At 38.4% G+C, this 24,704-nt stretch overlaps 1 protein-coding gene across 5 annotated transcripts in view; it reads left to right on the plus strand.

Annotated features, from left to right (window-relative positions):
- Positions 1–17,048, plus strand: part of ARAP2 (ArfGAP with RhoGAP domain, ankyrin repeat and PH domain 2) — a 194,879-nt gene extending 177,831 nt beyond the window's left edge. For 3 of the 5 annotated variants that reach the window (XM_029234845.1, XM_029234846.1, XM_029234844.1), the window contains 3 exons: positions 991–1,054; positions 7,103–7,237; positions 15,623–17,048. In XM_029234845.1, coding sequence (XP_029090678.1) covers positions 991–1,054; positions 7,103–7,237; positions 15,623–15,982 — 559 coding nt within the window. In that variant the 3' untranslated portion in view covers positions 15,983–17,048. The remainder of the gene's footprint in view (positions 1–990; positions 1,055–7,102; positions 7,238–15,622) is intronic. The other 2 variants (XM_029234842.1, XM_029234843.1) reach the window with 1 other exon arrangement.
- Positions 17,049–24,704: the final 7,656 nt, after the last annotated feature.

Genomic DNA, 24,704 nt, shown 5'->3' on the forward strand with positions numbered 1-24,704 from the left:
CTTTGCCCTCCGCACCCGTTACTGTGCTCTCTTCCGTGGCTCCGAAGCTTCCCTGCTCTGCCACCCGCAGTCTCTGCCCGCAAAGGGGCTTCTAGTGTGTGGAAATCTTTCCTCCTTCACAGCTCCCTCCCACTGGTGCAGGTTCTGTCCCTATTCTTTTGTCTCTGTTTTTTCTTTTTTCTTTTGCCCTACCCAGGTATGTGGGGAGTTTGCCTTTTAGGACATCTGAGGTCTTCTGCCAGAGTTCAGTAGGTATTCTGTAGGAGTTGTTCCTTATGTAGATGTATTTCTGATGTATTTGTGGGGAGGAAGGTGGTCTCCATGTCTTACTCTTCCGCCATCTTGAAGCTCCCTTTCTTTCTATGTTTGTGTTCAACTTTACTTTCTCTTTTTCTCACTGTCTTATAATTTATTTGTTTATATTCCTTGCTCCCCTAATAGATGATGTGAACCTAGAGGGCAACATCTCTGTTTTGTGTAGGTTTTCAATAAAAGGTTACTGAATCAGTGTTATTGGACATGCAGCGGTTTTTCATTTAGTTCATTTTTCATGAGCCTTGTGGGTATAATGTTTATAATCATAATGAAGGTGGCTGATAAAGCCTTTTTCAAAAATCTGCTCTTATGTGCACAAACTTTTTCTTCTTAGGCTCAGAGTTTCTGGGGAAATAGATGTTTTACAGTCACGTACCTAAGAAAGCAAATGACATTGACCTTTCTGCCTTTCCAAAAATACCACCGATCATTTTTCAGCAGTTACCAAAGCCTTTGGCTATATTTTGGTTAAACTAGCATATTTATACTATTTTGATACTGTACACTTAACAGAAGCCTGAAGCAACTTGTATTGAAATACTCCCATTTTGATTACATTAATGTCATTAAGAGGAGAAACCCCAAGAGGTTTCTGATCACTTACTCGCCAAATAAATACACTGGAGAATTCCACTGTCTTTTTCAATATTATATTTTATAAACCTTGTTTTGCAGGCACCTGTGTTGTGATAGTTCACAAACTCAGATGGAGTGGATGGCCAATGTCTTTATTGCCCAGGTATTGTATCTGTTTCAACTAGCCAGTAAAGTATAACAACTGTTTATAGCAAATGTTAATAGGGTAGTAGTTTTCAAAGAATTTTTAATGAGTTTTATGTGTATACTTTTATTTTCTCATTCATGTTTTTTTAAATATATGAGAACCCAGATTTACCCATTACTCTTTGAAAGAGAGTCTACTCTTTGTTGCATCTTTTTTTTTTTTTGCCAGCCCAGCAGCTCCTCAGCTTGGGGAGATGCTTCAAGACAGTGGTGTAAGAAATGGACTTGTCTAAGCTGTGGTTCTCCCAGAGTCCCACATTAATCTTTGTTTAGAAAATGTGCTCTTTTCCTTCTTGTTCTCCCCACAGCTTCCTGCTTTTTCCAGAAACAAGGACAGGAACGTACATTTCTTTAAATACATATTGTGTGCTAGATACTTCAAAAGAGTTAACTCATGTATTCCTTGCAACAAATTGCATGGCACTGCTTATAGATGAGGGAACAAAGGTTACCAAAGGCTCCATGATTTGCTTAGGACCATACATTTAGTTAGTGGTTTAACACAGAGGCACCAGAGGCCAACGTCTATACTCAATTCCCCAATTAGTCTCCTCCCTATTGGAGGACTCACTCTTTCAGTGAAGGGTTAAATAGACCCATTAATAGGACTGGTTTCTTCCCCAACCAACCTTGTCTGGCCAAATTCCCAGCAACGCTTCCCCACAAGAGCATTGAAATTCACTGGTAACAATTAAGTTGCCACTCTTTATTACTGAGGATGTGCTTCCCTGTTTCTCTTACAAGTGAGAAGTTAATTCACCCCCAAATCTTGTCCTTATTTGTTTTGAAAACCATTTCCTCTGTTCATGTAACTTATTAACCTTCCCAGTGGTTAATAAACACTGCTTTTCTCAGCCCGATTCTACCATTACTACCTGGGAATGCATTTTCAGAAAAAGACCAGTTGCTAACATTTTAGAGACTTTGCTTCTTTTTTGTGACTGTTTAAAAATCCAGATATTCAAGTCCTACTGTAAAAAGAGTAGGCTTGAAGTATTAGTAAAATTGGAACTATAGAGTCTGAAACTGTTACAGTGTCTGGTTATGGCACAACTAAATTGTTTTCATTTTTATAACTGAAGTCAGTAGTCTCTAGTTGAAAATCAAGGTGTAAATAGCCAGGAAGCAGAGGTTGCTCTTACCACCAAGTTATTTCTCCCTGACTCACCTGTCCCTCATTGTGTTGGCCCCAGAGACTCAGCCCAATTACATTTCTTAAGTTCATTCCACTTCTTAGGATTAAGGTAAACACTGAGGTCCTTTTGGATTTGAGGATTTAATGGTTCACCTCCATAGGGAAAGAGACAGGAAAATAGCAAACATTAATATATACGTTAATACACACACACACACACACACACACAATCCAACAGTGAGTGCCCCTTACAATGCATTCTTTCTGGTGCCCTGAATACCTTTCTAATATCCATCCCCATCCTTACCCCTGCCTCAAAAGTCTTCGGCTTACATGTCACATTCTCAGAGAAACCTTCCCTGACCTTCAGACCAATTAGACCTTCAGGCTATAGGAGCCCTTAGCCTTCTTTACTTCAACACTGTCATACTAATTAAAAAGCATTTGTGTCTTTAGGTTTATGTCTGTTTTTCCTACTAAAATGTAAACTCCATGATAGGAAGGACCTTGTCAGTCTTATTAGAACTAATTATATATCTGCATCACAGAACCCAATACATCTTACAAAGTACATGCTCAATTAGTATTTCTAAAATATTATAGAGGATAATCTGATAAAATTTCAAATAGATATTAGTGTGATAAAACAATAAATAAAATAAGCTAGGGAAAGGAAAGCCAGTGTGACTGATATAAGGAGGACATTAATTGAGAAAGATTCTCAGGGAATACCTTTCTGAGTATCTGAAAGGTGTGCTGAGACCTGTCTGAAATGAGGGAGCCAGGTATGCAGGACAGGCAGAGCATTCCAGGGCAGGGTTAGGGGTCAGCAAGGTCCTGACATGTTATAATCTTGACTTATTCCATGACTATCATGAAGGCCTATCTGAGACAGGATGTAAGAGATAAGGAAGGCAGGGCACAAATGATGTAGTCCCAGTTTAGGAGTTTCAGTGGGAAACAAGGGAAAGATATAATCAGCTTATATTACTGGAAAATAATAATTTTGGTTCCTTTGTTGAACTGCACTGTAGAAGGTCAAAGATGGAAGCAGGAAGAACAGCTCTGTGGAAGAAGATGGCAGCTCAGACTAGGGTGGTAACAGTGGGTCTGGTAAGACATTCAGATTGAGGAGTATTTGAAGGTAGAGGCAGTAAAGCTTACAGATTGATCAGCTATAGCAGTTTGAGGAGTAGAAATCAAGGAAGAGTCCGAGTTGTTTGTTTGGCCTTGGGCAGCTGAAGAATGTAGGTGACATTATCAGAGATGCAGAAGAAAATTGAGAGTTCTGTTTTGGCCACATGAAATTTGAGATGCCTGTTAGACATACAAGGGGATATGATGAGTAGCAGTTTAGGTGTATAGATCAAAAACTCAGGCAAAAGTTTGGGGCCGAAATGTAAATTTTGTGGAAGTCAGCATTTGGATTGTGTTGAAAGGCCATTGGAGGATAGGGTGAGACGAGAGAGAGACTGTATGAATGAGAGAGAATTAGAACACAAAATTGGAGAGGGGAGGCTATAGGGAAAGACAGAGAAAGAGAAGACAGACAAATAAGCCCTAGGACATTCCAAACGTTAAAGGTCAAACAGAAGTGAAAAATTGAGCAAAAGAAATAAGAAGCTTGGAGGAAGGAGGAAAACCAGGTGATACATGTAGAGAATTCTATCAAGGAATTAGAGGATAGAATATTAAACCAGCAGAGGCCCTGAGCCAACAGGAAGCAATGTGAGCAAGTGCATGTGTTCAGCATTGTGAAAAAAAATCATTGTACAACAGAGTGTGGGGCACATTTGTTCTCATATTATTGACTATATATTCTGGTCCACTGAGTGATTATAGATATGATTGGGGCAGAGTTATTTATAATCAGAGTAAATACTTATTGGAAGAGAAGGGAGCCTTGTTTATATGGCTATAGATGCAGAGAGACTGGTACATTTCATGGTGGGAAAATGAAATTATTGGATGATTACTAATAATTTTTCAATTAAATCAGTGAGGTCACCACATGTGAGTCAGGGGTGGATATTAGAAGTGTAGGGGCAGAATAAAAGATGAGATAATACCTTCAGAGAGTGAGGGAGCCAGTTGTACTATACTAGAATATGAAGGGAAGGCTAAGTGCTCACTTGAAATTTAAGGGTAAATTTAAAGTGAGATGCATCTCCAGATTGATTTTCTATTTTTTTATTTCCCCTCCATCAATTTGGAGGCACCCATGGAGTAAGTATAATTGGGTTTAACTAGGCTTGGGGCTTTGCCAGGCAAGTGTGATCAAAGGAGAAGCAACACAGGACTTGATCTTATTTATAAGGAGGTGAGTATACTGATTGACCATGAAATCTAAGCCAGACTGTGAAGGAAGTGGGAAAAAATGTGAAAAGTAGAATGGTGGTGGAGAATGGACTGAAGGTCTCAAGGAGTCTAAAGAATATTTAGGGTTAATGAAACTAAACTAGGTTACCTGGAAAGATGTCAAGGTCAGAAAGTGAGAGGCAGAACCATGTTTACTGCAGGATTATTCACCATAGGCAGGGTATGGAAACAACCTTAAGTGTCTATCGATGGATGAATGGATAAAGAAGATGTGTGTAGTGTGTGTGTATATACACACACATACATATATACAAACATGTATACAATGGAATATTGTTCAGCCCTAAAAAAGGAAATCTGTCATTTGGGACAACATGGATGAACCTGGAGGGCATTTTGCTAAGTGAATTAAGCCAGACAAAGACAATTACTGCATGGTATCCCATATAAAAATCAAACTCATAGAAACAGAATGGAACAGTTGGTTGCCAGGGGCTGTGGGGGAAATAGTGAGAGGTTGGTAAAAGGGTACATACTTTCAGATATAAGATGAATAAGGTCTGAGGATCTAATAGATGACATGGTGACCATAGTTCATAACACTGTATTATATAACTTAAATTTGCTAAGAGAGTAGAACTTAAATGTTCTCACCAAAAGAAACCCAGAAAGGTTAAATATGTGAGATGACAGATATGCTGATTAACTCAATGGGGGGAATCCTTTCACAACGTATGCATGTATTAAATCATCACGTTGTACAGTTTAAATATCTTACAGTTTTGTCAACTATACCTCAGTAAAGCTGTGGGGAAAAAATTTGAAAAAGTGGGATGCAGAAATGAAGATTTGGGGATGTGATCACTGGTTATAATAATGAGAGTATGATCCTCAGCTATATGCTCCATGCAGTATGACTTTTGAAGTCACTTATACATAACTATAAAGGTTATCAGAACATATTACTTAGATCTAAAGATTTCTGTTATTGGGAAAAATACCTCTTGGATCAATCCAGTGAGAACTAATTAGCTGGTATTCACAGCATTGTATATCATGTCAGAAAAAAAAAATGTGTTTGAGAACTACATTTGCTCTTAGATTCCTCAAAATACCGTTTAACACATATATTATACATCAGTGAGTAAAAGTGTAGGCATAATTCATAGTATTACCTAATTCCTTCCCAGCCAGTATTCTCCCAGCTTTACATGTTGGGAACATCCCAATTATGTAATATCAAAGTTTTTTTTACCAAGTTTAAGACCATGACATAAAAATAATAATATGAAGCTTGTAACTTTCTCTCTGATTGAAATATTGTATAATTTACCATTGTAGATTTGCTGAACCAAAGTAAGCACTTCACTGAAATCCAAGGGTAGATCTGATGCCTATGCACTAAATCTAGTAATAATAGGACCTGCACTGTAGGATCATTGAGGATTAAATGAGATAATATCTGTATATTGATAAGCACAAAGTCAAGCAGTCTGCCCCTCAGTATAACTTAGCTGCTAAAGTGAGTATATAGTCAACATTTGTTGAAATTAGTTCTTTGCTATAAAACACGACGTTAAACTACTAATTGCAACATAAGAATAAGAATCTGTTCATTCTTAAGAGTAGAGGAAAAAAATGAGTAGGCATTTAGCTATATAGTTTACCAAATGGTTTTCATTTCATCATAACATCTGTAAACGTCTCATTGTGTGTAGTTGGTATTCTGTATTTCTTTCACAGGCTGTTGTCTGAAAATCAATTTGTTTTTCCCAACTTCTGAAAAGTTAATCTACCCTGAAGAATAGAAAAATTCTTTAAAGATTTTTCTTTTATATGCATGTCTTAAGGATTTATCATCCAAGAGCTTATATTTTTAACCTATGGATATTTCTCCCCTTTGCAAAATTACCTTTTCTCCAGTCATATCTATAATTGCTCAGTGCCCAGAATATGTAGTCAATAGTTTGAGAACAAATGTGTGCCACTCTCTGTTGTACAATGATTTTCAGTATAAATGTCTGTGTACAAGGTAACGTTTCTTTGGAATTCAATTAGATGAAAATAACATTTTTCAAAAAGTCATAAAATAAAGATAATTTTTCCAATAGCCATGCCTTAGGTTGACTTGGGGTATATATAATGTCAAATTATTTTGACACTAAAGTTATCTTTGGTGGTAAGGGAAAATGAATGTACAGTTGCTTTGATTACAGGGCCTAAAAATGTAGACACGTATATTAATTTTCTTCCACAAAGAGATTTGCCGGTTTCCTTAAATATTTTTCCCCTTTTGGTTGGATAAGTAGTACAGAAGGCATGTATTTGAAGTTTAGAAATTGAACTGAGACCTCAAAGCTCAGTTCACTTAAGAGTTTTACATCCTCAAGCGGTGCCGCCATCAGAGTGAATATCATAATTACAAACAGCCTTCTCATGGAAAGCAGATCATCTGACTTGGATATATGAGAAAGGAGCCAAGTGACTATATAATTTGGTGTACCACATAATAAAATCACACACCCACAGCAAGAAATTTTGTTTCCACAGCATGAAAGTGATATATGGCCACCAGCTGGAAAGGAACGAAAACGTTCTATAACCAAAACTCCCAAAATTGGAGGTTTGCCTCTAATTCCCATCCAGCATGAGAAAAATGCAACCCAAGCCTGGAGAGATATTGAGGTAAGGTTAGGATTTTATTTGTTTTTATATTAATCATAGCATTTGTTTTCTTATGTCTTAATGTGATTAAATGCATTAATTACTTCATTGGTTTCAAAAGCACAGTAATAAGCACTTTGAAACGCACAGTAAAAATAACATCCATCAAGAAAACTTTATGAATAACCCTATGCCACTCTCTGAAGTTTTATATTTTATTAACTTCTCTTAAATGATCAATTTTAATAATGTCATTGACCACTCAATTAAATATGTACAATACCACTTTTTGTTTTTATTCCTGAAGTGGCCAAGAATGTTAAATATGTATATAGAAGTTCTGGTGATAAAAATCACAGTCTCAAATTAGCCTTACAAGTTCACTTCTAACCTCCTTAGAATGAGCCCATGGCAGAATGTCTGGAGCCATGGTAATTAGACTTTCCAGTAACACAATCAAATTTCAGAGGCTGGGAACCAATGGGGTGTCTCAGTTAATATAAGGAACTGCAAGATGACCCCTGAGCATCAGTAAAGAAGATTTGGCATCTTTCATGAAAACTGTGTGCTTTCCTTCTCACCTTGAAGGGCAGGGTGACCATAAGTAGCATCAGTCTTGATTCAGGAAAAAGACATAGGCTGTTTGCACTCAAAACTCATTAGACAATTTGCAACTAATGTGCATTTCAAGGCCTTAAATGAGTCCCTCAAAGCAAAAAGAAAAGCATGTAAAAGATACTGTTATTTCTTCTTGGAGCCTAGGTTTGGCCATTAAGCTGTGTGAGTTCCTTGCTTTCCAAACAGGAATAACTTTTTTTTTTTTTAATTTTACTGGAGTATAGCTGATTTACAACGTTGTGTTAGTTTCAGGTGTAACAGGAATAACTTTTGAAAGACAAAAGCCATTTTAATTTAGTGATCAGATTTTTTTTAAATGTTTTTCCATGACTGTCTTTCCTTGAACATTTATCTCACTGTAATATGCTTCTTCTCCAGAAGATAAAAGCTTTGAAATAATGGTTTATTCCCTTTGTTGCCTGTTCAGTCCTTATGCGCTGCTGTGATCAAAAGGAGGAATAAGACAGTAAGAACTCAGGAGCTTGTCCCTCCTGCCATTCTGCGCTTACAGGTTTTTCTTCCTAATAAACTGCTTTGCAGAACTATGGATTCCTCAGCTAATCTGGAATTTTAAGAGTCATGTTTCCCAAGAACCCAGATTAGGGAACACAGAAACATAGGGAGTAGATATGTCCTACTGTGACTCCAGCTTCTCCTGACAGTGCCTCAGGATTGATTACGGAGCAAAGCAAAAAATAAATTATTAGGATCAAAATACATTAACCAGTATCCAGTACAGAACTGAGGTGATGATTGAATATATAATAATTTCTTACTTAATCCCAAATCCAGAATTTCAGAGACAATTATTTTTTAGCATACTTGAGACCAGAAAACTGTACAAAAACTGTAACAAAATCGTTAAAGGCTTCAAAAGCAATTTTGTGAAATATTAATTGCTAGAAAATTTGTTAGTAAACCAAACCAAGCTTTTTTGTAAATTTAGTAAATGTGGTAATTCAACAAATTTTAAAATTTAATTCTTAAAAAGAAGACAAAATTAGAATTGCAAGTTTTCATATGAACCAATAAAATATTTGTTATTGAATTAGATTTATGTAAATACATAAGAAAATATATTAATAAAATGACAAAGTATTACTAAGAGTAGATTCATAAGAAAAAAATATAGTAATATCGGGCTTCCCTGGTGGCGCAGTGGTTGAGAGTCCGCCTGCCGATGCAGGAGACATGGGTTCGTGCCCCGGTCCGGGAAGATCCCACATGCTGCGGAGCGGCTGGGCCTATGAGCCATGGCCGCTGAGCCTGCACGTCCGGAGCCTGTGCTCCACAACGGGAGAGGCCACAACAGAGAGAGGCCCGCGTACCACAAAAAAAAAAAAAAATATATATATATATATATATATATATATATATAGTCATATCAACAGATATATTCAAGAAGCGTTGCTTTTCAAACAAATTGTTGACAGATTGGTGAATTTGGTGACTTCCCATTCCATGAGCTGTCTTGCTTTCATGAGGTTCAGTAGAAACTTGTATGAGAATACCTCCTCCAGGCAGGGAAGGCTTCCTGGAGGAAGTGACTCCCAAAATTTATTGAGTAAATTAGTAGTGAGCTAGTGAATAAGCCAGAGGAAGTAAGTTGTTGACAAAGGAAATCATACATGAAGAGGCAAATAGTGCATAAGAATGTACAAGCTAGATGCTACCTACGGCTCTCCTACTTCCTCTTAGGTACCTACTTCATCGTGTTCATTGTGCTCAGCTTTTATCTGTAAGCTCCTAGGGATAATAAAAGCCCTTACTTCATAGGGGGGGTGTTCTCTCTGCTGGGAGACACACTCCATTTCAGATCCTCATTTCCATTTAAACAAACAGTTTTCTCTAAATGCCCTCTGACACAAACTGGCATCGTCTGGACCAGCCTACCTTTTACTCTCCTAATTTCATACCTTATCAGTCTTTCTTTTTAAATTATTAAGACCTTAAGGATAGTGCAGCACATAAATGATGCCCTTCTTTCCACAGTACTGATGCCTTGGCTTTCTTTCCCCACAACATGCAAAGGCACTCCACACACCATATTGTTCACGCAAAGCACTCACTACCATCTCTTGATTTCTACCAGTTCACTTCATCATGCCTCCCCACCTTTGTGTAAGGTTATGTCATTTAGGCTAATATCATAGTTTTACTTGAAATTTCAGCATTACATGTATGAATATTTGGCCTCTAAATTCTGCATCTAAGAGCGTCCCAAAGTCTTTCTGCTGATAACTGAAAAGTAATGAGCACTGTATAATATATAAAACCACTCTATATTGATCCTTGATTTTCCGTAATAGATGTCATGTGAAACTTTTTAGTAAGATTCATATTTATAAACTCCCAGTCACATTCCTATGCTAAATAGCCATAATTTTTACTAATCTCTCATTTTTTTTGTACTGTGATAAAATACACATAAAATTTTCCATTTTAACCATTTTAAGTGCATAGTACATTAATTACATTCACATGGTTGTGCAACTATTACTACTATCTCTCTTAAACATATTCTAATTAAACTTTGGAATTCAACTAGATACTAAATAACTAAATATTTCTTCCTATCAGTTTTAGAGAAGAAATACTTGTCTGAGATGTATAATCATGAGCTTATCAGAAAATTCTAAATTGCAAAATTATTTATAATTTATGTTGATTAAAATGTTTTTATTCAGCTTGAATTTGACTTACAAAATTTCATGTCCTGATCTGCTGAAATTTAGGAAAATAGAACAGAATATTAAACATCTGAATTTTTTTAAGCTTTCTTCATTTCCTATTCAGAAAATATTTATTGACCACTTCCTGTGTGCTGGCACTGTGATAGGTTTGCACATCGATGAACAAATCAAACAAAAGAATCCTTGCATTGCATTAACTTTCTAGCAGGGCATTCAGATAATCACAAGAGATATAAGTAGCTTGTCTAGTATATATATTAGAAAGTGATGAGCACTATAGAGAAAAATAAAGAGGTGAGGTGTTGCCCTTTAAACATTATATTAGACATCCTTAGTTACAGCACTGTTTATGCTACTCAGTTTCATTCTTTTTTTTCAAAATAGTATTTTAAAAAATTTTTATTTTATATTGGAGTATAGTTGATTAACAATGTTGTGTTAGTTTCAGGTGTACAGCAAAGTGATTCAGTTATACATATACATGTATCTATTCTTTTTCAAATTCTTTTCCCATTAGGTTATTACAGAATATTGAGCAGAGTTCCCTGTTCTATCCAGGAGGACCTTGTTGGTTATCTATTTTAAAGATAGCAGTGCTTTGGGAAGTATGGTCATTCTGACAATGTGGATTCTTACAATGCAAGAATATGGTATATCTCTCCATCTGTTTGTGTCATATTCGATTTCTTTCATCAGTGTCTTATAGTTTTCAGAGTACAAGTCTTCTGCGTCCTTAGGTAGGTTTATTCCTAGGTATTTTATTCTTTTTGATGAGATGGTAAATGAGATTGTTTCTTTAATTTCTCTTTCTGATCTTTCATAGTTAGTGTGTAGAAATGCAACAGATTTCTGTGTAATAATTTTGTATCCTGCAACTTTACCGAATTCATTGATGAGCTCTAGTAGTTTTCTGGTGGCATCTTTAGGATTTTCTATGCATAGTATAGTATATAGTATATATATCTGCAAACAGTGACAGTTTTACTTCTTCTTTTCCAATTCGCATTCCTTTTTTTTCTTTCTATTCTCTGATTGCCATGGCTAGGACTTCCAAAGCTATGCTGAATAAAAGTGGCACAATTGATAATCCTTCTCTTGTCCCTGACCTTAGAGGAAATGCTTTTAGCTTTTCACTGTTGGATATAATGTTAGCTTTGGGTTTGTCATATATGGTCTTTATTATGTTGAGGTATGTTCCCTCTATGCACACTTTCTGGAGAGTTATTATCATAAATGGATGTTGAATTTTGTCAAAAGCTTATTCTGCATGTATTGAGGTGATCATATGGTTTTTCTTCTTCAATTTGTTAATACGGTGTATCACACTGATTGATTTGCAGATACTGAAGAATCCTTGCATCCCTGGGATGAATCCCACTTGATCATGGTGTATGATCCTTTTAATGTATTGTTGGATTCAGATTGCTAGTATTGAGGATTTTTACATCTACGTTCATCAGTGCTATATTGGCCTGTAATTTTCATTTTTTGTAGTATCTTTGTCAGGTTTTGGTACCAGGGTGATGATGGCCTCATAGAATGAGTTTGGGAGTGTTCCTTCCTCTGCAATTTTTTGGAACACTTTCAGAAGGATAGGTGTTAGCTCTTCTCTAAATGTTTGATAGAATTCACCTGTGAAGCCATCTGGTCCTGGACTTTTGTTTGTTGGGAGTTTCTTAATCACAGTTTCAATTTCAGTACTCCTGATTGATCTGTTCATATTTTCTATTTCTTCCTGGTTCAGTCTTAGGAGATTGTACCTTTCTAAGAATTTGTCCATTTCTTCCAGGTTTTCCACTTTATTAGCGTATAGTTGTTTGTAGTAGTTTCTTATCCTCTGTATTTCTGTGGTGTCTATGTAACTTCTCTTTTTTCATTTCTGATTTTATTGATTTGAGCCCTCTCCCTTTTTTCCTTGATGAGTGTGGCTAAAGGTTTATCAATTTTATTTTTTCAAAGAACCAGCTTTTTTGTTTCATTGATATTCTGTAGTTTTCTTCATTTCTATTTCATTTATTTCTGCTCTGATCTTTATGATTTCTTTCCTTCTACTAACTTTGGGTTTTTGTTCTTCTTTCTGTAGTTGCTTTAAGCGTAAGGTTAGGTTGTTTATTTGTAATTTTTCTTGTTTCCTGAGGTAAGATTACATTGCTATAAACTTCCTTCTTAGAACTGCTTTTGCTGCATCCATAGGTCTTGGATCATTGTGCTTTCATTTTCATTTGTCTCTGGGTATCTTCTGATTTCCTCTTTGATTTCTTCAGTGATCCATTGGTTGTTTAATAGCATATTTTTTAGCCTTCACATGTTTGTGTTTTTTATGGGTTTTTTTCTTATAGTTGATTTCTAATCTCATATTGTTGTGGTCAGAAAAGATGCTTAATGATTTCAATTTTCTTAAATTTACTGAGGCTCACTTTATGGCCCAGCACATGGCCTGGAGAATGTTCCATGTGCACGTGAGAAGAATATGTATTCTGCTGCTTTGGGATGGAATGCTCTATAAATCTCAATTAAGTCCATCTGGTCTAATGTGTCATTTAAAGTGTGTTTCCTTACTGATTTTTTGTCTGGATGATCTGTCCATTGATGAAAATGGGGTGTTAAAATCCCTATTATTGGTTACTGTCGATTTCTCCTTATATGGCTGTTAGTATTTGCCCTATATATTGAGGCACCTATATTGGGTTCTTATATATTTACAATTGTTGTATCTTCTTCTTGAATTGATCCCTTGATCATTATGTGGTGGCCCTTCTTTGTCTCTTGTAACAGTCTTTATTCTAAAGCCTATTTTTCGGATATGAGTATTGCTACTCCAGCTTTCTTTTGATTTCCATTTGCATGGAACGCCTTTTTGCATCCCCTCACTTTCAGTCTGTATGTGTCCCTAGATCTGAAGTGCATCTCTTGTAGACAGAATATATATAGGGGTTTTTTGTTTGTTTGTTTTTTGCGGTACGCGGGCCTCTCACTGTTGTGGCCTCTCCCACAGGAGAATGGCCTATCTCTGCTTGTGGCCTATCTCTGCTTCACTTAGTTGTTCTTCTGGGGTTTCATCTTGTTCCTTCATCTGGGAAATACTCCTCTGCCACCTCATTTCCACAGGCTGCAGGATTGTAGTTCTTGCTTCTGCTGTCTGCCCTCTGGTAGATGAGGCTAAGGGACTTGTGCAGGCTTCCTGGTGGGAGGGACTGGTTCCTGCCCAATGGTGGGTGAAGCTAAGTCTTGTCCTTCTGGTGGGCAGGGCCATGCTCAGGAAGACTTTAAGCAGTCTATCTGCTGATGGGTGGTGCTGTATTGGTTGTTTGGCCTGAGGCATCCCACCACTGGAGCCTATAGGCAGTTGGGTGGGTCTAGGTCTTGGGGAGGAAATGGCAGCCTCCAGGAAAGCTCACACCAGTGAGTACTCCTGAGAACTACTGCTGCCAGTGTCTTTGTCCCCCACAGTGAGCCACAGCCTCCCCCCTGCCTCTGCAGGAGACCCTCCAATACTGGCAGGTAGGTCTGGCCCAGTCTTTTATGAGTTCATTCCTTTTTTTTCCCCTGGGTCCTGGTGTGCATGAGACCCTGTGTGTATCCTCCAAGAGTGGAGTTTCTGTTTTCCCCCAGTCCTGTGGAATTCCTGTGATCAAACTCTGCTGTCCTTCAAAGCCAGATTCTCTGGGGGCTCCTCCTCCTGTTGCCAGACCCCCAGGCTGGGAAGCCTCATGTGAGGCTCAGGACTTCCACTCCTATGGGATAACTTCTGTGGTATAATTATTTTCCAGTTTTGTGGGTCACCCACCTGGCAGATATGGGATTTGATTTTATCACAATTGTGCCCCTCCTGCCATCTCATGTGGCTTCTTTATCTTTGGATGTAGGGTACCTTTTTTGGTAGGTTCTGGCTTTTTTTTTTGGTTGATGGTTGTTCAACAGTTAGTTGTGATTTTTGGTGTTTTCCTATGAAGGGGTGAGCTCACATCCTACTACTCTGCCATCTGCAAAATAGTCCCATTCTTAATATTATATACTGCCCCTTTTATTTCATCTTCTCTCTCTCAAACATTTGTAATATAATAAAAAAATTTCTTTTGGATTTCTTCTTTCTGTGCTTTTCAATTTTTACTAGGGAAATATTGAAGAAATTCCTTCAATTCTTGTTCGTGAAAAGAAAAATGACTATGCCTTCCTGCCCTGACCCAGTTTTTTGGGTAGCCTTTTGCTGTGGCTCCATATCCACTAGATGCTTGCTTCTCTGTTGTTCATTCTTTTATCTTACATTTGATGAGGTTGTAGTCACCTTTGAGAATCTCATGAGAGTTCTGGATGCCAGTACTTGCCCAGTCACAAGACACCCTGGACGCTAGTTAGGAAAGTGCACCTCTGTCCCAATGCAAGTTGTGTCTCGATGGATTTCTGGTACCTGTAGGCACTTAAAGTTCACTGAATGAATGTGTACTTTAATCCATTGATACAAAAGTGGGTTTTAATACACAACTATATATACCTTTCAGTATTTTCATAAGTATATATTTCTGTGGGATTCTAATAGGGCATTATGTGGGCAAAAGGTTTCACTAGTCAAATATTTGGGGAAGAGAAAATAGAAAAAGAAGTCAGATTTTTCTGCTGTAATATTTCTTAGCTTCTTTAATATGCTAATATGTATTGTGACTCTCAAAGAGGGATCTGTAGTACAGAGCATTTCCTGGACTCATGGCCACGGAGACTCCCTTTTTCCTCTGTCCTTTGGGTATAACACTGTAGGAATTACAGATGCATGAATATGTGACACATATACGTGGCACTGAATTGGAAGAGGCAAGTTTGAAATGAGAGTCAATTTGAATAACTAACTTGAAAGACATCTTTGAAGTGGTATGTTAAATGCTTGTTAAAATGAATTTCCATGATCTCCATTTCAGTTGATTTTGTAGCTCTAAGGTCAGTCTATAAATTCAGACATGCTGCTTGTACCAAAGTCATGTTAGAACCTAAATCATAGAAATAAATTCTAATACAAGAAGCATCAACTTTTATGTGCAGAGTATTCTTTAAAAAAAGTGTGCCAGATCTTGCTTCCCTGTGAGATGTTTTGTTTTATTTTTAGAGTGCAAAAGCAGAACTCGAAAGGCTACGGCTCAGTGCAAAGCATGACCAAGAGCCTGGGGATGGCACCTTAAGGGAGAGAGCCTCCATCGTGGCCCAGTGCCTGGAGCACAAGGATGAGAAACTTCGAAATCGAACCAGAAAACATTGGAGTTTCAACTGTCTGGAGGACACAGAGGCTGAGGTCCTTCAAGGGCAACAGAAAGGCCAGAAAGGCCTAAAGACACTGAGGAAGACTGAGGACAGGAATGGCAAAGCTACTTTGGACTCTAATAATAAGTTACCACCAAAGGTCATCGAAGAGCTTAGTGTGGTTCTACAGCGGGCAAGAACCCTTCCAAAAGAGTCACAGCCTGAGTAGATGGTGTAAAAATAAATAAAATGACTTGTCTTGCAAATTATTTTTTTAAATATTGTGTACAATGTATGTGTGCAAACCAGAAACCAAAATATATTTCATGGTTGGTGAGATCTGTCTAGCTATCCTTAACCATTTAAAGAGCATTTTAAACTATGTATGTATATATAAGTGTAAATTCACTGTGTTTTGTTCTGAACAAAGCCTGTACAGTTCAGCTATATTAACCTTGTGTAGGAAGGCATTGGGTTACTTTGAGTGGCCAACCTTTTGAAGTACAGTTGACCCTTGAACAACATGGGCAAGGGTTGGTGTGTTAATCCATGCATAATTTGTAGTCAACCCCCTCCCCTGTATACAAAATTCCTCTGCATTTGTGGACTGAACTAACTGTGGATCATGTAGTGCTGTAGGATTCACTATCAAAAGATGTCCATGTATAAGTGGACCCATGGCGGTTCAAACCCACATTGTTCAAGGGTCAACTGTAGTTGTCTAAGTGGTGTAAATTTATGAACAGAAATCGCAAACTGTACTGTATTGTATAGAATGCTCTGTATAAATGAAGCCTATGAAATTATATGTAACACATTTTGCACTTTGAGAAACCTTGTATATAAAGTTACCATATGTTTTTAGGTTTACACAGGGCCAACCTTAGGGGAAAAAAAAGAAGTAAGTTGAAAAGGGGGAGGATTTATTTTAGTGGCTGCCTATCAAACCACACTTTAAAAGAGGCAAAGAGGGGGCTTCCCTGGTGGCGCAGTGGTTGAGAATCTGCCTATTGATGCATGGGATACGGGTTCGAACCCTGGTCTGTGAAAATCCCAGATGCCATAGAGCAACTGGTCCTGTGAGCCACAACTACTGAGCCTGTGCATCTGGAGCCTGTGCTCTGCAACAAGAGAGGCCACAATAGTGAGAGGTCCGCACACCGTGATGAAGAGTGGCCCCCGCTTGCCGCAACTGGAGAAAGCCCTCGCACAGAAACGAAGACCCAACACAGCCAAAAGTAAATAAATAAACCAATGAACCGACGTTTAAAAAAAAAAAGAGGCAGAGTTAAAAATGTCCTAAAAGTCAAGGAGGTCAGGTTGAGATTCATTCTAGTTCACTGTTGACCAGACCTTGTTCATGAGAAACTGCTTGTTAAGAAAAAAGTCTACTGACTAAGTATTTCCCAGGATTAGTATTCAGCCACTAAACATGAATAATGGCACTGGCCACTCTTCCTTACAGTGTCAGTGAATCAGCTGCAGTGCAAATCCATTCACTACACTTCAGTTCTTTGCAGGTGGCTGCTGAGAGGAAACTTATACTGCATTGAAGAGATTGTGTGCACAGGACCTGGCATGGATGACACTTGCACTGTTGCTGTGTACAAGCAATTTTTGTTTTTTATTTTATTTAGAGTTCCTTACTATCATTTTGGAATGAGCAACATTCATCATCACAGGGTTTTATTGTTGGTTTATTGTTTTTCTTTGCATGTTCATTTCTTATTAGGTAAGACTGAGTCAGAATTTACTGGAAGTGTACAACATATGGCCACCTGGGGGTAGGAGTTAGATTAACAATTGATACTATACTTCTGGGGGCTACCACTTCACTTTTAACCTTGTCTTTTTTTTTTTTTTTTTTTTTAATAAAGCAGCAGTCTCCTCCCTGTGCCTGATGAATAATGACAAAGCCCTCTATTTTTGTTTCCACATAAAGAGCACCTACTGAGTTATTTTCCTCACAGACAATACTATCTAGTTATAGGTGACATTAGGGGTAGCACTTTTTGTCAGTTTCTTTAGAATTTTATTAGGTCTGGTGAGTTTTGATCAAAATTATTTTGATCAAAATTATTTTAGGTAGCCAAGCTTCATTCCTAGCTTTATTCCACTTGCACTCAGTGCAAGTGGCATCCATGCAAGGTCCTGTGCACACAGTCTCTTCAATGTAGTGTAAGTTTCCATTTCCTTTTCTCCCTGCTTTTCAGGTGTCTTATCAGAATTTGTATACAGAGGCCCATACTTCAGTCAGTCCAATCATAGTGCAGTATAACACTGTTTAATGCTATGAATTTCTTCATTGAAAAATACTGATCACTTATATATGGTGGTGATAAAATAGTTTACCATGGGGGTGTGATATTTATTCTTTAAATCCACATAGATTGGAATTTTTTTAAAGAGAGAAACTGCTGGTCAGTTTATAGGTGGCACTGCTGGGGAGCCTTCCTTTAAAAAGCAAGAAATCATGGTATTTAGGAAAAAATCTAAAATAAACTATTATTTCTGGTAAATGATATTTATGTTTTATGAAATAAGGAGACATGAAAATTATGTTGGACAATGGGAAAGTATCTTTTTTTTACCTGCCTTATTTGAATACTTTTGAAACTTGAGCTTAAAATCTAATAACTTGTTTCCCTTCCCTTCCTGTACAATCGTCTCCATTTTTCAAGTGTAAGATAAGGACTAATGATGACCTCTCATATATTTTGAGTAAAAATTAAAATTGTTTTACAAGTCCACTTGAGTGCGACTGGTTTTCAAAATAACCACTTTCAACTTTTCAAAATAGAGAAATCAAATAGATTGCCTTTCCTTTTTGCCTTTTTTTAAAAATCTGAATTTAATATACACTTCAAACTAGCTGTCATTTTTTCAAACATGTCAGTATGAATATTGTTCTTTTTTAAATGATGAATATATGCAGACATGACACAAACCGATTGATGGTACTCTCATTTCTAGAGCCCTAACTAAAGTTAATAAAACTAAGCAAAAGTAATTGAAGCAAAAATATGATGTGCACATAACTATATTAGCTGCTAATTTGCATTTACATTTGATAATTTTTAATCCTAAAATAAACTATATTGTAAAAGGAAATATTTTTGAAAATGCACCAAATTTATTTGGATAGATGGTAGTATCCAGATATTTGCACGTTTTCTTAAACTTTTGATAATCACTCTGGGGAGAAGAAAATGTAAACTTTCACTGTCTCAACAAAATTTGCACCAAGACTTTAATATTATCAACAATGTGGATATCCTATTATGTGTACAATCATCACATTTATTTCTAATCATTTGGAAATAGACATCACAGAAATGAATCTTGCAGATAGCTAAAATTTATCTGCTTTACATTTTATAGTTATTATTTTTAACAATTTTTTGTTAAATGTTTTAAATTATTTTGTATATCCTTATCTTCTCTGCCATAGCTACTATATGTTGAATGTAACATTTTTAAAAACTGAGATACCTGTACAGATTTAAGACTTTTTGTGAATTATTAAAGTTCAGAATCTAAATGTCCTCATCCAAGAAGTGGGAATAACACTGATCTTGTAGTATGACTCATATACAGTTGGTCCTTGAACAACACAAGTTTGAACTGTGCCAGTTCACTTATACACGGATTTTTTTCAACAGTAAATACTACAGTACTACATAATCTATGGTTGGTTGATTCCACAGATAGGGAGAACCAACTCTAAGTTACATAAGGATTTTCAACTGGGCAGAGGTCAGTGCCCTTAACCCCCAGATTGTTCAAGGGAAAGAACTGCACAGGTCCACTTATCTGTGGATTTTTTTCAATAAGTATTCAGTTGGCCCTCAGTATCCACACATTCTGCTTTCACAGATTCAGGCAACTGTGACTGAAAACTTAATATGCTATTCATGGTTGGCTGAACCTACAGATATGAACCCATGAGTATGAAGAGCTGACTATGGGACTTGAGCATCCTCAGATTTTGGTATCAGGAGCAGGTCCTGGAACCAATCTCCTGCAGATACTGAGAGATGACTGTATACATATTTTTATATGTATATCACATACCTGACCCATAGTAGAGGTGTAGTAAATGTTATTAATTTATTAGTTTTTCTAGCTGTCATTTGGTCTAAGTTGCTACTTCTTACTACTGTTTTTCAAATTGCTTATTTTTTTCTCATCCCTTTAAAAATATGTTATACACTAATAGAACAGATTACCACAGGTGGTAGGATGAATTGTGTTTCCCCAAAACCCATATGCTAAAGCCCTAACCCCTAGTACCCCCAAATTTGAAGTATTTGGAAATAGAGCTTTTAAGAGGTGATTAAGTCAAAATGAGGTTGTTGGGGTGGGTTCTCATAAATCTGACTGGTGTCCTTATAAGAAGAGGAAATTTGGACACACAACACACAGGGGCAAAACCATGTGAGGACACAGCAAGAAGGCGGCAATCTGCAAGCCAAGGAGAAAGGCCTCAGATGAAATCAAACCTGCCAACATCTTGATCTCAGTCTTCTAGCCTCCAAAACAAATTGAGAGAAAATAAATTCCTATTATTTCTGCCACCCAGTCTGGAATTTTGTTAATGGTAGCCCTAGTACACTTTTATATTAATCTGTTAATATAGGTATCAGATGAGCAGAATGCCCCCTGGTTTTTTCAAGCACTAGTTCTTGCACTCTTGTTATCCCACATCTCAGAATAACTTTGTAATACTACATCAGAGTTACACCTATCATAATGATTAATGGAGGATAAGAGAGCATTTTGAGATGTAACTATTTAGAAGTCAGCTAGCTAAATAACTTTAATACTGAAATAATACAGCACAAACGATTCAAAATTGTTGCCCAGCAAAATTACAGTTTGGGGCTGCTTGTAAGATACAAGTTCTATGACATGAAGAACCACTATTCCAGAAAAGTGAAGATGCTGATTGCTCCCAAAACTGGATTGATAGAAAATATTGTTAATACTTTCAAAGAACAACACAGAGAGGTCTTCAGTTAAATAACTGAGCATTCACTAAACTAGGGAGAGACAAAAAGTCATTTCAATCAACCCAGATAAGCCAAACCATGATCCTGAGATCAGATCAACACTAATATTGCTCAGAAAAAAGTGACATATCTCATTGGAGGGAATCTCATCTTCCCCTCCAGCTAATGCTTCATTTGACTTCTGTTTGCAGCAAATCTCTTGGTAAAATTTGTCTCACTTCCTGCCTCCTACTATTTCCCTCCCATTCTTTCTTTAAACCCTCTTCATTCAACATTTTGTTTCCCATTATTCTACCATAACTACTATTCTCAAAGTCAGAACAACCTCATTGCCAATCTAAATGGTCAGTTTTCAATCATCATACTTGACCCATCACTATCTGTAGCAATTTTATACAGTTTGTCTCCCCTCCTTTGTGCAATACATTCTAGGATTGGTCTCCAGGACGCCATTATCTTGTAGTTTTCCTCCTTCACTAGTCAGTCTTCTCTGATCCTCTACTGGATACTCATCCAATCTCATAGCTTTAAATACAGTACATCTTCCAGCTATCCCATCTGTTTAACTACAGTCTGGACCTACTCACTGGGTTCAAGACTGAGTAATTTACATCTCCACTTGAGTGTCCAACTGTCATCTCAAATATACCATATCTAAAGCATCATTAAATGTCTCCTTACCAGACAGACTTCCTCTGAACATCTCATATAAAATGACATCATCACCTTCTATCCCCTTTATCTTATTTTTGTTTACATCATAGGACTTATCACCTGACAGTTTACTTATTATTAGTATATGTGTTAATGGTCTAATTAGTTACACCAGAATGTAACTCAGCCAGTGCAGAATCTTAGGTTCACCACTATATTCCCAGTATATAGAGCAGTGCCTATAACATAGCCTATAGTCACTACTGAAGGATATGCTGAATAAATGAAGTCATGGTATAATAAAGTAGCTTGAAGGACAATGATCCCAACAAGAGACAGGAACTGCTCTAGGCTAGTCAGCCTGCCACAATACAAAGATCCATACAACCCTCATGGGGTGGAACCCTAGAGCATATAGCTCTGGCAGAGAGAGAATTGCACTGCTGGCATGCATAGGACTTCTCCTTTAAAATGTCACTCTCCAAGGTCAGGAAACGTACCAGATACATAATCTACCAGATACATAAAAACAAAAAAAACCAAGTTAGGCAAAATGAAATGATAGAGAAACATATTCCAAAGGAAGGAACAAGATAAAACTCCAGAAGAACTAAGTGAAGTGGGTATAGACAATGTACCTGAGAAAGAGTTCAGGGTAGTGATTGAAAAGATGATCAAAGAACAAGGGAGGGGGACCTTGAAGATGGCGGAAGAGTAAGACGCGGAGATCACCTGCCTCCCCACAGATACACCAGAAATACATCTACACGTGGAACAACTCCTACAGAACACCTACTGAAGGCTGGCAGAAGACCTCAGACCTCCCAAAAGGCAAGAAACTCCCCACGTACCTGGGTAGGGCAAAAGAAAAAACAGAGACAAAAGAATAGGGACGGCACCTGCACCAGTGGGAAGGAGCTGTGAAGGAGGAAAAGTTTCCACACACTAGGAAGCCCCTTCGCGGGCGGAGACTGCAGGAGGCGGAGGAGGAAGCTTCGAGCCGCGGAGGAGAGCACAGCCACAGGGGTGCGGAGGACAGAGCGGAGAGATTCCTGCACAGAGTATCGGTGCCGACTGGCACTCACCAGCCCGAGAGGCTTGTCTGCTCACCCGCTGGGGCGGGAGGGGTTGTGAGCTGAGGCTGGGGTTTAGGTCGGAGCGCAGGGAGAGGACTGGGGTTGGCGGCTTGAACATAGCCTGAAGGGGTTAGTGCACCACGGCTAGCCGGGAGGGAGTCCGGGGACAAGTATGCACCTGCCGAAGAGGCAAGAGACTTTTTCTTCCCTCTTTGTTTCCTGGTGCACAAGGAGAGGGGTTTAAGAGCGCTGCTTAAAGGAACTCCAGAGACGGGCGCGAGCCGCGGCTAAAAGCGCGGACCCCAGGGACAGGTGGGAGACGCTAAGGCTGCTGCTGCCGCCACAAAGGGGCCTGTGTGCGAGCACAGGTCACTATCCACACCCCTCTTCCGGGGAGCCTGTGCAGCCCGCCACGGGGAGCCTGGATCGCCAGGTTCCCGGGATCCAGGGACAACTTCCCCGGGAGAACGCACGGCGGGCCTCAGGCTGGTGCAACGTCACGCCGGCCTCTGCCGCCACAGGCTCGCCCCGCACGCAGTGCCCCTCCCTCCCCCCAGCCTCAGTGCGCCAGAGCCCCCGAATCAGCGTCTCCCTTAACCCCGTCCTGTCTGAGCGAAGAACAGACGCCCTCCAGCGACCTACACGCAGAGGCAGGGCCAAATCCAAAGCTGAGCCCCTGTGAGCTGTGAGAACAAAGAAGTGAAAGGGAAATCTCTCCCAGCAGCCTCAGAAACAGCGGATTAAAGCTCCACAATCAACTTGATGTACCTGCATCTGTGGAATACATGAATAGACAATGAATCATCCCAAATTGAGGAGGTGGGCTTCGAGAGCAAGATTTATGATTTTTTCCCCTTTTCCTCTTTTTGTGAATGTGTATGCTTCTGTGTGAGATCTTGTGTGTATAGCTTTGCTTCCACCAATTGTCCTAGGGTTCTATCTGTCCATGGTTTTTTTTTTTTAATTTTTTTCTTATTAATTTTAATAACTTTATTATACTTTACCTTTGTTCTTTCTTTCTTTCTTCCTTCCTTTCCTTCCTTCCTTCCCTCCTTTAGACAACGAATCATCCCAAATTGAGGAGGTGGTCTCTGAGAGCAAGATTTATGATTTTTTCCCCTTTACCTCTTTTTGTGAGGGTGTATGTGTATGCTTCTGTGTAAGATTTTGTCTGTATAGCTTTGCTTCCAACATTTGTCCTAAGATTCTATCCGTCCCTTGTTTTTTTTTCCAAAAAATTTTTAATTCAATAACTTTATTATACTTTATTTTATTTTACTGTATCTTCTTTCTTTCTTTTTTCATTCCTTCCCTCCTTCCTTCCTTCCTACCTCCCTCCTTTCTTTCCTTCTTGCCTTCTTTCCTTCTTTGCTTCTTTCCTTCTTCCTTCCTACCTTCCTTCCTTCCTTCCCTCCTTTCTTTCTTTCTTTCTTCATACTTCTACTAATTCTCTCTACTTTTGCTCCCTTTTATTCTGAGCTGTGTGGATGAAAGGCTCTTGGTGCTCCAGCCAGGAGTCAGGGCTCTGCCTCTGAGGTGGGAGAGCCAACTTCAAGACACTGATCAACAAGAGACCTCCTAGCGCCACATAATATCAAACGGCGAAAATCTCCCAGAGACCTCCATCTTAACACCAGCACCCAGCTTCACTCAATGACCAGCAAGCTACAGTGCTGGACAACCTATGCCAAACAACTAGCAAAACAGGAACACAACCCCACCCATTAGTAGAGAGGCTGCCTAAAATCATAATAAGTCCACAGACACCCCAAAACACACCACCAGACGTGGACCTGCCCACTAGAGAGACAAGATCCAGCCTCATCCACCACAACACAGGCACTAGTCCCCTCCACCAGGAAGCCTACACAACCCACTGACCAACCTTAGCCACTGGAGACAGACATCAAAAACAACAGGAACTACGAACCTGCAGCCTGCAAAAAGGAGACCCCAAACACAGTAAGATAAGCAAAATGAGAAGACAGAAAAACACACAGCAGATAAAGGAGCAAGATAAACATGCAGACCTAACAAATGAAGAGGAAATAGGCAGTCTACCTGAAAAAGAATTTAGAATAATGATAGTAAGGATGATCCAAAATCTTGGAAATAGAATGGACAAAATGCAAGAAACAGTTAACAAGGACCTGAAGAAATAAAGATGAAACAACGATGAACAACACAATAAATGAAATTAAAAGTACTC

The sequence above is a fragment of the Monodon monoceros genome, unplaced genomic scaffold (assembly GCF_005190385.1).
Source record: "Monodon monoceros isolate NGI ecotype Baffin Bay Population unplaced genomic scaffold, NGI_Narwhal_1 Super_Scaffold_20, whole genome shotgun sequence".
Classification (NCBI taxonomy): domain Eukaryota; kingdom Metazoa; phylum Chordata; class Mammalia; order Artiodactyla; family Monodontidae; genus Monodon; species Monodon monoceros.